General features: G+C 38.7%; 1 protein-coding gene across 1 annotated transcript in view; it reads left to right on the forward strand.

Moving 5' to 3' along the window:
• Positions 1–16,479, forward strand: part of INO80 (INO80 complex subunit) — a 157,143-nt gene that overhangs the window by 58,110 nt on the left and 82,554 nt on the right. Inside the window, exons 16-22 of the mRNA XM_006831756.1 lie at positions 1,492–1,576; positions 2,486–2,603; positions 4,072–4,157; positions 9,450–9,617; positions 10,007–10,140; positions 12,682–12,749; positions 13,315–13,408. Of these exons, the coding sequence (XP_006831819.1) occupies positions 1,492–1,576; positions 2,486–2,603; positions 4,072–4,157; positions 9,450–9,617; positions 10,007–10,140; positions 12,682–12,749; positions 13,315–13,408 (753 nt within the window). The remainder of the gene's footprint in view (positions 1–1,491; positions 1,577–2,485; positions 2,604–4,071; positions 4,158–9,449; positions 9,618–10,006; positions 10,141–12,681; positions 12,750–13,314; positions 13,409–16,479) is intronic.

Raw genomic sequence — 16,479 nt, forward strand, 5'->3', positions numbered from 1 at the left:
TCTCATTGCCATGGTTCCAATCCCCTCCATGCATCATCAACCGACCAAAGGGTATACCCTATAAACCCGCCCGCTCACCCCCACACCCCACCCCCCATTCTTCAGGACCTAGTCCCTCTCCCTCTCTGGAGCCAAAGTCCCCATCTGCTTCATCACTCCACATCATCTTCTCTGCCTCCATCTTGGGACTCAGTGCTTCTCTGGGTAGGGTCCCGCTCTCGGCTCTTCTCCATTGATGGTCCCAGAGACCTCTGCTCCTAGACTGGAGAGTTAATAACTCCCTTCTTTGCTACCAAACGTCTACCTTTACATTTCCAACCCTCACAATCAGTCCTGATAACAGTCATTCACTATTGTATCACAAGTGACCCTTCTGCATTTCATCTCATCAACTCCGCCTAGACAGATTGGCTATTACTCACTGGAGATTCTGCCTTCCTCCATTCCCGCTAGCTCTAGGTTTCCTCATGAAAGCTTATAAGCCAGTCACTTCTTGCCTTTGTGGTCCCTTCCCCCTATTTGGGTATCCAATGTCCAAGTTGCCCATCTCTTGTCTACTCTGTGTGTGTGTGGGGGGGGTCTCTCCATTATGTTTTGATTTCATTTTCCACAAGTTTTTTGAAGCCCCGTTATATGTATGAATTTATTTATATGTAGGTTGTCTTATTCCTGGGATGCTTGTTGTTAAATATCTAAGAATCTTTAATTAGAGGTTATACTTTTAAAATAAAATGTGTTTTTTAAAAATTCCCATGTTTATGATACAACTGAATAGTGAGGACTTGATAGGGTTTTTGTTTTGTTTTGTTTTGTTTTTAATAGGTCTTTTTTTATTTTTTAACTCTTGGCAAGCTCAAAATACTTTTTTAAAAGTTGATGTTCATTAGCATGGTGGTTATTTTCTATAGAATGTTCTGTTTTCTGAAGGACTTTGCTCCATTTTGCATTCTTAAAGAATGACGATTCGGTCCAAGAACAGTAAAAACTCTGAAAACTCATTCTATATTTTCTGCTACATCTTCTTTATACATTCCCTCCCCCCCCCACACTCATTAATCTGGAAGCACATAGGTTAATAATTTTAATCTTTTTCTAAAATAGTTAATCTGGCTTCTACATAAATGATTTGTGTTAGCCAAACTGACTAAAATTAGTAAAAGGTTCTATCAAACCAGAAAACATTCTTCTCTATTTGACGGATACTGTTTTTCTAAAGCCTAGTACCATATTTTCATTGTATTGTTGTTGTTAGTTGACATCAAGTTGATTTTGACTCATGACAATAGCGGAATCACATCCTTTTAAATTCCCTGTCTGCGGCCTTGTTGTAATAATGTCTTTCAATTGTGTACTTGGTGAAGTATTTGATTCTGAGCCAATGTCACTTTTTTTTTTTTTTCCCCAGAAAGTGTTTTTAGAAGTATTGATTCTCAGTAGGGTAATTAAAGATTTAATGCTAACTTAGAGTTCATAACTCATTTTATTGGACAGTGTTCGTTGGAAGATCCTCTTGCAGTTTCAGTGTCGGAATCGTCTTTTACTTACTGGGACGCCGATTCAGAACACCATGGCAGAGGTAGGCATTGGTCGATCAGGACCCTAGGATTATGTCTATCTTAAACAGAGTAATTCTTAAGCAAAGAATTCATTGTCTATGCCCTTCTGGAAAGCTACTATTCTGTACAAATTGCAGTACCCACATAAAAGTATGAATTTGAGGATAGTTTGTCTTAGGTGGTCTCTTAGACATCAGTTCTATTTTCTTATTCTCTTGTATGTTGTTAAGTGCTGTTGAGTTGGTTCTGACCCATAGCGACCCTGTATCAGGTTTCAGAGGAGCAGATGGTGAGCTTGAACTGCCAAACTTACAGTTTAAATGGATTTTCAGTCTGGCACAGTAACCTACTGCTCTACACCAGGACTCCATATTCTCTGGCGTTGTTGTTAGGTGCCATCGAGTCGGTACCTACCCATAGTGACCTTATGCAGAGCAGAACAGAACACTGCCCGATCATGGGACACCCTCACTACTTTTGCCACGCTTGAGTCCATCGATGCTGCCACTTGACCAATCCATCTTGTTGGGGTTATTATTTTACTCCTCTAGAATAATTCTTATGTAATAGTGCCCACATCCAGAAAGCCAACCCATTTAATGCAGAGATGTTTCTATGCCAGAATTGAAAGATAATATTTAATACTGATAGTAGCTTTCCTTTTTGAAAAATTAATTGATTATCTTGAACAGGATTCAAACTTTTTTCTGTAAAGGGACAGATAATAAATAATTTGGCTTTGTGGATCTTCTTGTTACTGTTGCAAGTAGCAAGTTTTACTATTATAATGTGGAAGTAGCTTTTGTTGATACGTTTACATATGCCTAGATACAGGCATACCTGTGCATTCTTGTTTCTGTACCCTTACATATTCTCATTCTCTGCCTTCTTGTGGTCACACAGCTGTTTTATTTTTCCATTGTTTCCAGCTGTGGGCTCTGTTACATTTCATTATGCCAACATTATTTGACTCACATGAGGAGTTTAATGAATGGTTTTCCAAGGACATTGAAAGTCATGCTGAAAACAAATCTGCCATTGATGAAAGTGAGTACTATTATGATATTTCTTACCGTTTTTCTACTGATCAGTTGTTGTTGTTGTTATGTGCCGTGGAGTTGGTTCTGACTCATAGCGACCCTGTACTTGGTTTCTGAGGCTGTAAATCTTAACTGGAGCAGAAAGCCTCATCTTTCTCCGTGGAACAGCTGGTAGTTTTGAACTGCTGACACTGAGGTTAGCAGCCCGATTCGTACAGATAACTAAATTGTTTTACATTTTCTTCGGTGTAAAGAATTTAATCCCCGTATGTGTAAGGCAGCGGGTCTTGGTGGCTCAGTGGTTATGCATTAGGTTTTTAACCAAAAAAGATCAGTAGTTCGAATCCACCGGCTGCTCTGTTAGAGTGCCATGTGGCAGTCTGCTTCAGTAAACATTACAGCCAAGGAAACCCTATGGGACAGTTTCTACTCTGTCCTGTAGTGTTGCTGTGAGTCAGAATTAGCTCAGTGGCACTGGGTTTTAGTGTTTTATGTGTAGAACAGTTGGAAAAGAAGTGTTTTCTCTTATAAAATAATTGTGCTTTCAATATATGCTTCGTATATATTGAAAAATAATCAAAAGAGGAATAAAGTGCATGATACTGGTTCTATCTTAATTATTTAATTGAGGCAGAACAGGCAGAGTTCAAAGAGTACTACATTTTTAGAGACCCCATTTTCCAGAAAGACCTAGAAATTCATATCAAAATTTTATGTTTATAGAATGGCTTTTCTCTTGAGTTAAAAAAGAAAATATCTCTAGATGTATCATTTTTTTCGTTTTTCCCTTACATTAGGATTTGTTCCTATTGGGAGCATTTTTAAACCTTGCACATCAGTATTTTTATACTTTTTAAATAATAGCTGATTTTTTAAGAGAGTTCTGTTGAGGTACTTATTACATAGACATTAAGTGACATGTACTTACTATTAAAAAAAAACATAAAGTCGTTTCTTATTGCTGCTGCTGTTAAGTGCATTATTAATTTGTGGACATCCTTTGAAATAATAATGTTGGAAAACACTGGGAGTCTCAGATGTTGTTATGTGCCGTTGAGTTGACTACGATTCATAGTGACCATGTACAGGGTTTTTGAGAAGCAGCTGGTGGATTTCAACTGCTGATCATACAATGCCACACTAGGAATCCTAATACTCACTAAATATACCTCAAACAAATCACTCCTAAAGAGAATTCTAATGAAAATATAGTGGTCTTTGTTGAGATTGTACGCAGTACAGATGCTTTTTGCCTAAGGTACTGTAAAATAAGATGCTATAGATTTTAATTTTAATTCTTTGGATTCCTCCTACTTCAGAAAATGATTCTCTAACACCTTTTGACTCAATGAAAGAGAATCATTGAGTCAAAAGGTGTTTGAAAGACTTAGTGAAAGATGAGTATGGTATTTGTTTTTGGCTGTTTATGTTAAATCAATATGATTTATTATTTGGGGGGCCTCTTGACATTTCAGATCAACTCTCTCGCTTACATATGATCTTGAAGCCATTTATGCTAAGGAGAATCAAGAAAGATGTGGAAAATGAGTTATCTGACAAGGTAAGGAAAGATCTTGTGAGTATACACCTTAATAGACATCAAGTTAGGGTAGGGAATTTCCTCAATGTGTGTTTCATTGAGAGGTAGCTAGCTTGATTGAAAGAAGACATATAAAACTTGTGTAGATGGAAGACAAATAACATTCTATTTCTTGTTTTAAACTTTTATTATAGGAGTTTGAAGCATTTCAAAATAGAGAGTAGTATAATGAGCCCCTGGCCTCCCACTACACATCATATAGCTTCAATAATGATAAACTCAAGACCATCCACATTCCTTTTGATTTTTCTGAAACAAATCCCAAATGTCATGTTAGCCCACTTATAAATATTTTCATATGTATCTGTATTTGATCTTTTTTTCTCTTCAAGTATGTAACCACATACCATTTACACCCCTTCAAAAAAAGTCATTAATTCCCCAATACTATCACATATCTTGTGTGAGTATACCATGCGGGCTGGGGTTCGCGCCCTGACACAGGAAGCGCCGGGTGCGAAGGAACGTGAGAGAAGATCGCGCGGGCTCAGACAACAACAAAAATACCAGCTTGCCACTGACCCCGCCTGGAGACGGCCTAGGGCAGTGGATTTCTCTTATGGGGCCACCCCAGAGACGGGCGCATGCTAACGAATGGCTGACAGTGAGCACCTGTCCGGGAAGAGAGCATGGGGCCAGCCATCGATGCCACCGACCTCCCCACACTCACACAGAAAGTGGGCCGGGTGGTTGGAAAATACGGCCTTGGTATAGAAATGATGCTGGAGAATGCGTGATATAATTCTGGAAAACCTATGATTTGTTCATTTCAAATACATTCTTTAGACAGCATGGATCTCGCCAGATGGAACACATAGAAATCAAATTGACTACATCTGCGGAAAGAGAGATGGAAAAGCTGCATATCATCAGTGAAAACAAGGCCAGGTGCAGACTGTGGAACAGACCATCAATTACTCATATGCAAATTCAAACTGAAACTGAAGAAAATGAAAACAAGTTCACGAGAGCCAAAATATGACCTTGAGTATATCCCAACTGAATTTAGAGATCATCTAAAGATCAGATTTGATACGTTCAACACTAAAGTCTGAAGACCAGAAGAGTTGTGGGATGACATCAAGAACATCATACATGAAGAAAGCAAAAATCATTAAAGAAGACAAGAAAGAAGGAAAAGGTCAAAATGGATGTCAGAAGAGACACTGAAACTTGCTCTCCAGCATAGAGATGCTAAAGCAATGGAAGAAATGAAGAGAACTAAGAGCTGCACAGAAATTTTCTAAGATCAGTTCGAGAAGATAAAGCAAAGATCTTGAATTAGAAAACCAAAAAGGAAGAACTTGCTCAGCATTTCTCAGCTGAGGGAACTGAAGAAAAATTCAAGCCTCGACTTTCGTTATTGAAAGATTCTCTAGGCAATTATTGAATGATGCAGAAAGCCTCACAAGAAGATGGAAGGTAATACACAGAGTCACTGTACCAAAAGGAAATGGTTAATGTTCAACTATTTAAAGAGGTTGCATATGATCAAGAGCCAGTGATTCTGAAGGAGGAATTCCAAGGTGCATTTGAAGGAATTGGCAAAGAACAAGGCACCAGGAATTGGTGGAATAAAAATTTGAAATCCTTTAAGAAAGTGATGCGGCACAGGAGGCATTCACTCATGTCTGCCAAGAAATTGGGAAGACAACTATCTGGCCGACTAATTGGAAGAGATTCCAAAGAGAGGTGACCCAACGGAATGCGGAAATCATTGGACAATCTCTTTGATATCCATTGTGGGTAAAGTTTTGCTAATGGTAATACAGAAACGGCTACAATCATACATTGACAGAGAACTTCCATAGGTTCAAGCTGGATTCAGAAGAGACCATGGAACAAGGGATCTCATTGCTGATGTCTGATGGATCTTGACTGAAAGCAGACAATATCAGAAAGATGTTTACCTGTGCTTTATTGACTACGCAAAGTCTTTCGATTTTGTGGATCATGACAAGCTATGGACAACATTGTGAAGTATGAGTATACCTGAACACTTCATTGTGCTCATGTGGAATCTGTACTTGGACTAAGAGGCAGTTGTTCAAACAGAACATGGGAACACTGAATGTTTTAAAATTAAGAAAGGTGTGCGACAGGGTTGTATTCTTTCCCCATACTTATATGTTAAGCATATAAGTATGTTTCCCCAACCTGTATGTTAAGCAAATAATATGAGAAGCTGGGTTCTATGAAGAAAAACATGGCATCAGGATTGGAGTAAGACTCATTAACAACTTGCGATATGCAGGTAATACAACCTTGCTTGCTGAAAGTGAAGAGGACTTAAAACATTTACTGATGAAGGTCAAAGAGCACAGCCTTCTGTATGGCTTACATTTCAAGGTAAAGAAAACAAAAATCCTCACCACTGGACCAATAAACAACATTCTTATCAACGGAGAAAAGATTAGAGTTATTAAGGGCTTCATTTTTCTTGTATCAACTATCAACACTCACGTAAGCAGCAGTCAAGAGCTCAAACGACATATTGCATTAGGCAAATCTGCTGCACAAGACCTTTTTAAAGTGTTGATGAGCAAAGATATCAGCTTGAGGACTAAGGTGCGCCTGACCCAAGCCATGGTATTTTCAATAACTTCATATGCATGCAAAAGTTGGACAGTGAATAAGGAAGACCATAGAAAAATTGGTGTTTTTGAGTTATGGTGTTGGAGAAGAATATTGAAAGTGGCCATGGGCTGCAAAAGAACCAATAGATCAGTTTTGGAAGACGTGCAGCCAGCGTGCTCCTTAGAGGCCAAGGTGGCCAAACTTAATCTCTCATACTGCGAATGTATTGTCAGGAGTGACCAGTCACTGGAGAAGGATATCATGGTTGGTAAGGTGGAGGGTCAGAGAAAAAGAGGAAGACCCCCAACGAGATGGATTGGCCAAGTGGCAGAATCAGTGGACTCAAGTGTGGCAACAGTAGTGAAGTTGGCCTAGGGTCGGGCAGTGTTACTTTCTGCTGTGGGTCGGTACCTACTCGATGGCACCTAACAACAACAGTTAGTAGTACACAGACTTCCTCATTTGTGTGTGTATGTGTCCTTTTAAAATGACAAGTTTGTTGAAATCAGGATCCGGTAAGGTCAAGTATTTTTTAATCCCTCCCTTATTTTTCTCTTGCATTCTTTGTTGCATCCTTGTAGTGTTGTCTAACATAACCCTCTCCTTCCCTTATTTTTGCTGAAAGTTAGATTTAAAAGCTTAATGTGCTTCAGGTTGTATCATTTAAAAAAGTATAGCAGCAATATTTTTTATTCTATATTTCTTTTTTTTTTTTTTTTTTTGTAATATTTACTGGACCCTTGACCATTTTCTCTTGTCGCCTATGAATGTTTTCTACATTTTTCTTTCTTTTTCTGAGTTCCCAGTTTTGTGGTTGTTTTCTCCATCTTCCACAGATTTCCACCTGTTTTCGAAATTCTACTCTCTGCCAATCAAGTGTCTTTCCAAATTCTTCATAATATCAGGTGACTCTTCTTTAGTCAGGAGACTGAATCACCTTGCATTTGTTGACTCTTTAGTAAGTTACAATAGGGATGTACATCTACTTTTAGGAGAAGAGCAGAAGTATATCTTCGTTTTATTCTTAAAGTTTGTTTTTATTCCTGATAACTGTTTGTAACACTGACAGATTTTAATTAAGAATCATGTTGTTAAGTGCTGTTGAGTCAGTTCCAATTCGTAGTGACTTCGTATATGGTTTACGAGGAATGGCAGGTGAGTTTGACCCATCCACCTTGTGGTTCAAACTGACCTTGAGATCAAGTGCTTATCCTACAGGGCCACACCAGAACTCCTACTAAGAATTGTAGTAGCAGTGTAGTAGTACAAATGTACTTGATAAAAAGAAATCACTATTTAAAAAAAGAATCCTTGAGACTTTGGTATTAGAAAAAAATATTTCTTAATTCAGTATCTTAATTTCTGATATTTAGTGGTAAATAAGGTACACAATATACATTTTGAAAATAGAATTTATTGTTTATAATATTTTATCATTCAAAAATATGTATTTATTGAGCTTTTATTGCCTGCCAAGCACTGATACATAGAAATACAGTCCTCAGGATTCAATCAAGTTTCCAAAAGGGATAAATACATAAATAGTTAACACTGTGTGATTCAGGGTACAAGGATTGTCTTTATGAACTATAATGGAAATAGAATAAAAGGGAGTGCTTCTGCATGGGAAGGTAAAAGAAGGCATCATAGTAGAGATGGCATGTGAACTAAGTCTGGAATGATGAGGTGGCATTATTAGACTAACATAGTTGCTTTTGTTATGTGCCATGGAGTCAGTTCCAACTTATAGCGACCCAGCATAGGGTTTCCGAGTAGAAAGGGCTAATATCCCAGTATGTACGCTGCTTAGCAAACACCATTCATGCCATTTTGGTGAAGGTATTTAGGAAGACATACTAATAATAAGAGTGGAACAATAAGGATAGATTAGATTATGGAAGATTGTCTATTCCTAGGTGGAAGTTTTAATGTTCTTATTGTACATTGACAAATTTTCAGCAGTTGAATTATTTTATTAAAATAGTGTGAAAAGTACATTAGAACCAGGAGAGATTGAAGACAGAAGACCCCAAAATAATAGCAGTGTCAATGGTCAGAAAATTCCCAGTTAAATTAAGGATTTAGGTAATGGTTGCTTTCTTGTTGTTGTTAGGTTCTGTTGAGTCGGTTCTGACCCACCACAGCCACCCCGTATAGGGTTCCTGAGGAGCAGCTAGACTGCTGAGCTTGCAGTTCAGACGGCTTTGCAGTCTAGTGCATTTACCCACAGTGCCATTCCAGAGAGTGGTAGAGCATGAGATACTAAGAAGAGAGAAAAAGAGCTGAGTGAAGTTTCTTTTTGGGCTGCTAAGTGGTCGTGCCATTAACTAGCTTAATAAATTGTGGAGAGCTTTTCTTTAGTTGTGTCGCATATGCAGTTTGCACAAACCCTTTTGAGTGGTACTTGAAAATACGGGCTCGGGTGTTTACAAGTAAGGTTTGTGCAAGTCACTGTGACATTTGGTGCTATTGAAAATGAAAGAGATTGCCCAAGGAGAACATGTGGTGTGATAAGAAAAGGGTGTATAATTATTCACATTACAGGTTTGTAGAAATTAATTTCATAAGTTTATTATTTTCTCAATTATCTGCTTTACAAGTGCTTTCAACTTTATGCTGATAGTGAATCTTCTTGCATACTAGTTTCCAAATACAAATATTCGTATTGATTTTTAGATTGAGATTTTAATGTACTGCCAACTGACCAGCCGACAAAAGCTGCTTTATCAGGCACTGAAGAACAAAATTTCCATTGAGGACTTACTGCAATCTTCTATGGGCTCTACTCAGCAAGCACAGAACACCACCAGTAGCCTCATGAATCTGGTCATGCAATTTAGGAAGGTAAGAGTATAGGTGGTGGTTGTTATTGTTAAATGCTGTCGAGTTGATTCTGATGCATACCAGACCTCTGCAGGGTTTCCGAGGAGCAGGTGGTAGGTTTGAACTGCCAACCTTGTGATTTGCAGTCCATTGCTTATTGTACAGTGCCACACCAGGAGTCCAAGAGCATAGGTTAGCTGACTTTATTAACCTACCTTAATGCCAAATAAACAAAGGACAACAACACTGCATTGTTGTTATAATGGTAAAACAGTACTGTTCTAACAGTATTGAAATGGGGAAAGTATACATTAGCAAAGGTAAACATTCAGGATTTGAGATTCCCCCATCACTTCACAGAGTGATCTATTCACATCAGAATACTGTCTTACCATTTCTCTTCCTTGTAGGTATGTAATCACCCAGAGTTATTTGAACGGCAAGAGACATGGTCTCCATTTCACATTTCCCTAAAGCCATACCAGATTGCAAAGTTTATCTACCGTCACGGACAGATCAGGGTCTTCAACCATTCACGAGACAGGTGAGTAAATCTGCTTATCTGGTTTTAACTAATTTATTACCTGTTAAGCCTATGAATGTTTTTGTAATTTGGAGTTTTTTGATATAGTACATAAATATAGTGAAGGATGTTTTGAGTTTCCCAGCAATGACATACCTAAGATTGGACACCTGTATGTTGAGCAATGTTGTGATAGATATTTGAGCACTATCAAGGTTTAACTATTGATGTTGTAAGTGCAGTCAAGTCAGTTCTGACTCATAGTGGCACTGTATGTGGTGTCCAAGGAGCAGCTAGTGGGTTTGAACTGCCAATCTTATGTGCTGATCCTACAGCACCACACTGAAGACTCTGTCCATTTCTAGTTATCATTTTATTTTCTTAGCTTTTCTGAATTAGGAATGTGCACCTGTATACAAATATGTGTACTTGTACCAAAAGAAAATGACAAACGTCTCTGCTTTAGTACTGAAATGGGTTCATGGTATATAACCATGGACTTTATTGTATATACGTGAATATATGATATTTGTAGATATTTGGTAGATTGCCCGTGTTTATGGTCAGAGGTGGTTTATTTTACCCTTAAAAATAGCATTTGTGAGAGAATTGATTGAATTTCAAATTGACAAAACTTACATTTTTTTGAGGCTATTGGGGAGTTTTGTTATGGCACTATGGGTTAATGTGCTGGACTGTAAGGTCAGTTTGAACCACAAGGTTGGTGGTTCAGGCTCACCAGCCACTCCTAGAAAATCCTATAAAGGGTCATTATGAGTTGGAATTGACTTAACCGCACTTAACAACATTAGAGAGTTGACGTAAAATACTACATAGATATTTCTGAGTTGACAATATAGATTTGGTATAGGTGAATTTGTTGTTGTTGATTAGTGCCATCGAGTCGATTCTGACCCATAGCGACCCTGTATAGGGTTTCCAAGAAGCAGCTGGTGAGCTTGAACCACTGACCTTTCAGTTCAAACGTCTTTGCAGTCTGACGCCACACCAGGACTCATTGGTATGGTATGAAATTTAGGGCCAGGCATGGATAAGTGGGCACAACTAACCTAGTTTTCTGCTTCCCCATCCTCTCCTAGTCTGCTCTTTTAGTGTACAACCATTATTGTTGCTAAACCAGAAGTCAGCTATTTGAGGCTGTGCATACTGTTGAGGAAAGCAATTAGTTGTAACAGGTGGTAACATGTTAGAGACCAATTCCATTCAAAAAATAGTTATATGGGTACACTCTGCACCTGAGTTAGGTTGGTCCTGTTTTCTGGCTTTTAATAAAAAACAAACTCCCAGCGAATTCTTATATGTACACCCTTGCTTGAGCACAATGAATTAGAAAGCTCTTTCTTCTTTGAAAACAGTACCATCAATATAATTATCAACTGTTTTTATCCTAATAGAACTGCAATTGAGTGTTGTTTCTTGGGTGTAATTTAGAGTTTTTCATCTTTGATTGTTGATGTTAAGTGCCATGAGTTGGTTCCGACCCATAGCGACCCTGTATAGGGTCTCCTCAGAGCATGCTGGTGAGTTTGAACTGCTGACCTCGCGGTTCATACCGACCTTGCAGTCTATAGTGCATTAACCCCACAGCACCACGCCAGGACTCCTGTCTGTGATAGCCCAGCTAATTCTTAACTACATAAGTAAGAGCAAGTCAACCAGAGCTGTAGTGCATGCATTTTGGTTAATTTGTTGTTGTTGTTGTTAAGTGCTATCGAGTCGCTTCCAACTCATAATGACTCTGTATAGGATTTCTGAGGAGCAGCTGGTGAGTTTTGAACTGACATTACAGCCCAGTGCTTTATCCCACAGCACCAAGTGCATTAAGTCAGTTCTACTCAAAAGCAATCCTGTATAGGGTTTCCAAGGAATGGCTGGTGGGTTTGAAAAGTGGACTTTGCAGTTAGCAGTTCAGTGCTTACCCTAGAGCGCCATACCAGGACTCCTTTGCTTAATTTTGTTGTTCTTAAGTGCTGTGGAGTAGGTTCCGACTCATAGGCTATAAATCTTTATGGGAGCAGAAAGCCTCATCTTTCTCCTGTGGAATGGCTGGTAGTTTTGAACTGTTGACCTTGAGGATAGCATCCTGATTGATTATCACTAAGCTAAGGAGTCTTGTGTGTGGTGCTGTGGGTTAATGCGCCAGACTGCAAAGCTGTTTAAAATGCAAAGTTGGTGGTTCAAGCTCACCAGATGTTCCTTGGAAACCCTGTACAGGGTCGCTATGGGTCGGAATCGACTGGACAGCACTTAACAACAAGAAAACCAAACAACAACAACCAGAGCTCCTTAGTGTATGATAATTGACAGTGCTGAAATTTCAATTTTCTGAAGTAAAATTAAGCTACTTTGAATTGGTATTATTTCCTTGTACCGATATAAAGTATTAGTGCTTACAGATATTTATGCCAGTTTTTTGCCTGGACAACTACTTTAAACTCTTAATGGTGGAAACAGATTTGAATTGAAAAGATTTTGCTAAGTTTGAAACCTTTAGTCTAGTTAACTTCTCAATATTTATAAACTGTCTGGATTAATTTGCAGGTGGTTAAGGGTTCTTCTTTCTCCATTTTCACCAGACTACATCCAGCAGTCTCTTTTCCACAGAAAAGGTAGGTGTCTTGATCTTTGGGATTTACTAGGGTGCTTTTTGTTATTTTACGTAACTGAGTGGGAACTAGTAGAGTTTTTGCCTACATGCTTTATTTTATTGTTAAAGTATTAGTTTAAGATTAAAGTAAATTATCCGTCATTATCTATAAACTCTGTGATTTGTGTCTATAAAAAGAAGCAACAGAAAGTGGTTGCTTTGACCTTTATTTTATATCTGCCTCATAAGTATTAAGTCCAAGGTTGGGAATCGTTCCTCTTTGTTCTTGTGTTCTTTCCTTGTATTTCTACTCGTATGTTAAAAAGAGAAGGCAGTTAGCCAAGGAACCAAATGTCCTAACGGTAACAGATAACCAACTTTTACCCTGACCCATATATACCATATCTCTTAGGCCTACCTCTTCCACCTGTGATTGCAGTACAGCGATACTACCCTAACTTCCATCACAGTGGCTAAGCTGGAATCTTTAAAATGTCTTTTAGTTTTTAGGTAAAATTTCAGCAGTTCACAGGCTTGAGTATTTTCTCAGTTTGTTTGGGGTTTAAACTTGTCTTTTGATATTTCAGGTGTTAATGAAGAAAGCTGTTTCTCTTTTCTTCGATTCATTGATGTATCTCCTGCAGAAATGGCAAACCTCATGCTTCAGGGACTTTTGGCCAGGTGAGGAGTTTGCATATTGTTTGATGAGAATAAACAGGGACAAAAGTTGAGTAGTAAAAAGTTAAATATTCAGTATTATTGTTGTTGTTATTTGCCATGGAGTCGGTTCCAACTCATAGCAACCCTGTGCAGGGTTTCCGAGGCTGTAAATCTTTACAGGAATAGAAAGCCTCATCTTTCTCCCGCGGAACAGCTGGTAGTAGTATCGAACTGCTGACCTTGTGGTTCACAGCCTAATTCGTAACCACTATACTACCAGAGCTCCTTATTCAATATTATAGCATATCATTTTTAAGTGACTCTTATTCTTCTTTTATTAAGAATAACATTTATTTATGAGAATAATAATTTGTATTCCCTAATAATTGCATAGTGTTTCATAATACACCTTAAATAATTATAATTTGAACTCTTCTCCCATAGTCTACCAGTTTTTCATGTCCTCTAACTTTTAGTTATTTTGTTAAGTTTTACTGGCTTCCACAGGAGAAAAGAGTGGTATTGATTCATTTAGTCATAAATTTTAATAAGAGTTGTTCTGGGCAACTTAGTTCTATGTTCTTTTTCCTGTGGCATGCTGGCTTTAACTTATTTTATTACTTCGTATTTATAGTAAAGCATGTCCTCATTCGGAAAACCTGTTGCCCTAATTTAAGGCTGTTTTTTAGGATTGAGCTTTTGATAGAGTTGAATATTTATTTCTTAAGATTTTATTGTGGATTGAGTGTAAGTGAACAGGGCAGACCATCAGTTTTACATTGAACAAATCATACAACTTGTTTCATCACAATGATTACATTCTGCTTCATGTACCATCAGTTAACAGTATTTCTGTATTCACTGTAGATCTTTTTTTTAAAAAAAAAAACACTCAGGCATATATAATAATTTATACCACCAAAGGGCACATTTTGCAAGTCTGCCTCCTGGCCGCCAGCTCTTGGTCCCTCTCTTCCCATAATCTAGAGTCTTCAACTGCTCCCTCTATCTATATCCTCATCTCTGCCTCCATCTCTGGTGTTGTTGCTTCTTTGGATAAGGTCTCGCATTCCGCTTGTGCTCTTCTCCTTTGATGGTCCTCAGGTCCTTTGTTTCTGGACTGTAAGATTAACTGCTTCCCCATTTTTGTTAACAAAACTTCTACCATTACTATTTTGACAGTTGCAATTAGTCATGCTAACAATTACTCACTGTTGAATCCTAGAAATTTTATCCCCAATCTCTTTTAATCAGACCCACCTAGACAAGATGACAGGTATTCAGTGGGCACTCTTCCCCCACACACTCTTAAATTAAACTCCCTCTTGAAAACATGTAAGCTAGTCACTTTGTGCCTTTATCGCCACCTAATTCGGTTACGAATTAGGCTACTTAGGTAGCCAGTGTCTAAGTTTCCCATCCCTATCTACCCTGTGTACAGTGGAGATAGCATTGATACTTGATGTGAAGACTCCTTCCCTCTCTGTTGGTATTTAGACTACTACCTCCATGAGTATAGGTTAGGTTCATCAAATTGTAGCAATTTACCCTTGTTTCCTTTATCAAAAATTGTTTTGTTGTTGTTTTATTAGTCGTCTTCTAGTTGAGTTCTGATTATCAAGCCATCAAGGCTAGGTCAAATGGGTAGAATTTGTAAGTTTGGGTGTTCTTGTGCTTCTCCCTTCACTTCATATCAGCTGTATGCTTCCCTCTCAGCTCTAGCTCTCTGTGGCTATGTCCTTGTCCATGGGCTCAGGTGTCCCTAGTTCTCACCACACCAGTCCTTCCTCTTCTCTCTTTCATCTCCAGGTAAATGGTAGTCTATGGACCATGGTTGAACTCATCCCATTTCATTATTGCTACCTTTCCCCATCTTACATTTACCAGTAGACCAACATGGTCACCAGCAAGCTTACGTGCCTGCTTATATGTTGCTTTTGAGTTTCAGTCTTAGAGTGGGTTTTGTCCTGAAGGAACTTGGTTGCTTGCCTTGATGACTTCCAGCGAACAGCTTGCTTATTCTTGCAGTAGCCTGTCATATTGACATTTTGTTTTGGTTTTTTTCTGATGACCCTTCTTTGAAGATGCATCTTCTGACACTGTAGCTGTTGCAGGCTCATCTGCTTGTCCTTTCTAGTGGGAATGTTGCACCTCAGAAGGTTGTGGATGAGACTCAGGATTCTACCTAAGGTCCTGTACTCTGCAAAGGCCTCCATGAGAGGACTGTTTCACTGGGCAAATTCTAGAACCCCTTTTAGGTAGGTTTTACAATCAGTTATAGGCTGAAGACGGGCTTACAAGTTTTTTGTAATCATGTTTCCCGACAGTTTTTTCTATCCCACGCAAGTGTCTATCTTACTATAGCAGACAAGGGAAAACAATATTCGTAAGACAGTCAAGCATCGTATTATTATTTCCCCTCTTCACACATGCTTAGATCCCTGTATCACAGAGCCTTGTTGTTCCAAGGTTAAGCATGCATCACTATTTACCTCTGTCCCACTTAAGCCATGCAAACCTGTCTCTGTGTTCCCCTATCTACCTTGTTCTTCCACCTCCTCACCTTTCTTGTATTGCCCTCTCCAACACCTGAAACATGATGTGTCTGCCCTTACTCTGTGCCCTTTCGTTGCCTCCCTCCGTCTCCCCTGAAGCCCCTCACCCCAACCCCAACGTTGAGGTTACCTTAATTCCATTAAGTTTTTCTCCATTTAAGACAGTCTTTTATCCTGTTATCTACCTGACCTTCCCACCACCTAGATCTCTGCTCCTCAATATTTACCTTCATTCGCATTGTAATTGGTTTGATCATAGACTGATCTCCCGGATCCTCTGAATTTGTTCTTATAGTTTTATTCTGTTCTCGACTCTTCCATTTGTTGAATGACTTCCAGGTGATGCTGCCACATACATCAGTCTCTGGTTGTTGTCTAATCTTGTTGGTTTCTCTGTCCACAGAACTCCCTTATAGGATGTTTTTTATCACAGGGTTGGCTTTGGCAAAATCCCTTAGCTTCTGTTTATCCTGGAATGTTTTGATTGCACCATCATATTTGATTGACAGCTTTGCTAGATACAGGATTCTTGGTTGG

The sequence above is a fragment of the Chrysochloris asiatica genome, unplaced genomic scaffold, assembly GCF_000296735.1.
Source record: "Chrysochloris asiatica unplaced genomic scaffold, ChrAsi1.0 scaffold00004, whole genome shotgun sequence".
In the NCBI taxonomy this organism is placed as follows: domain Eukaryota; kingdom Metazoa; phylum Chordata; class Mammalia; order Afrosoricida; family Chrysochloridae; genus Chrysochloris; species Chrysochloris asiatica.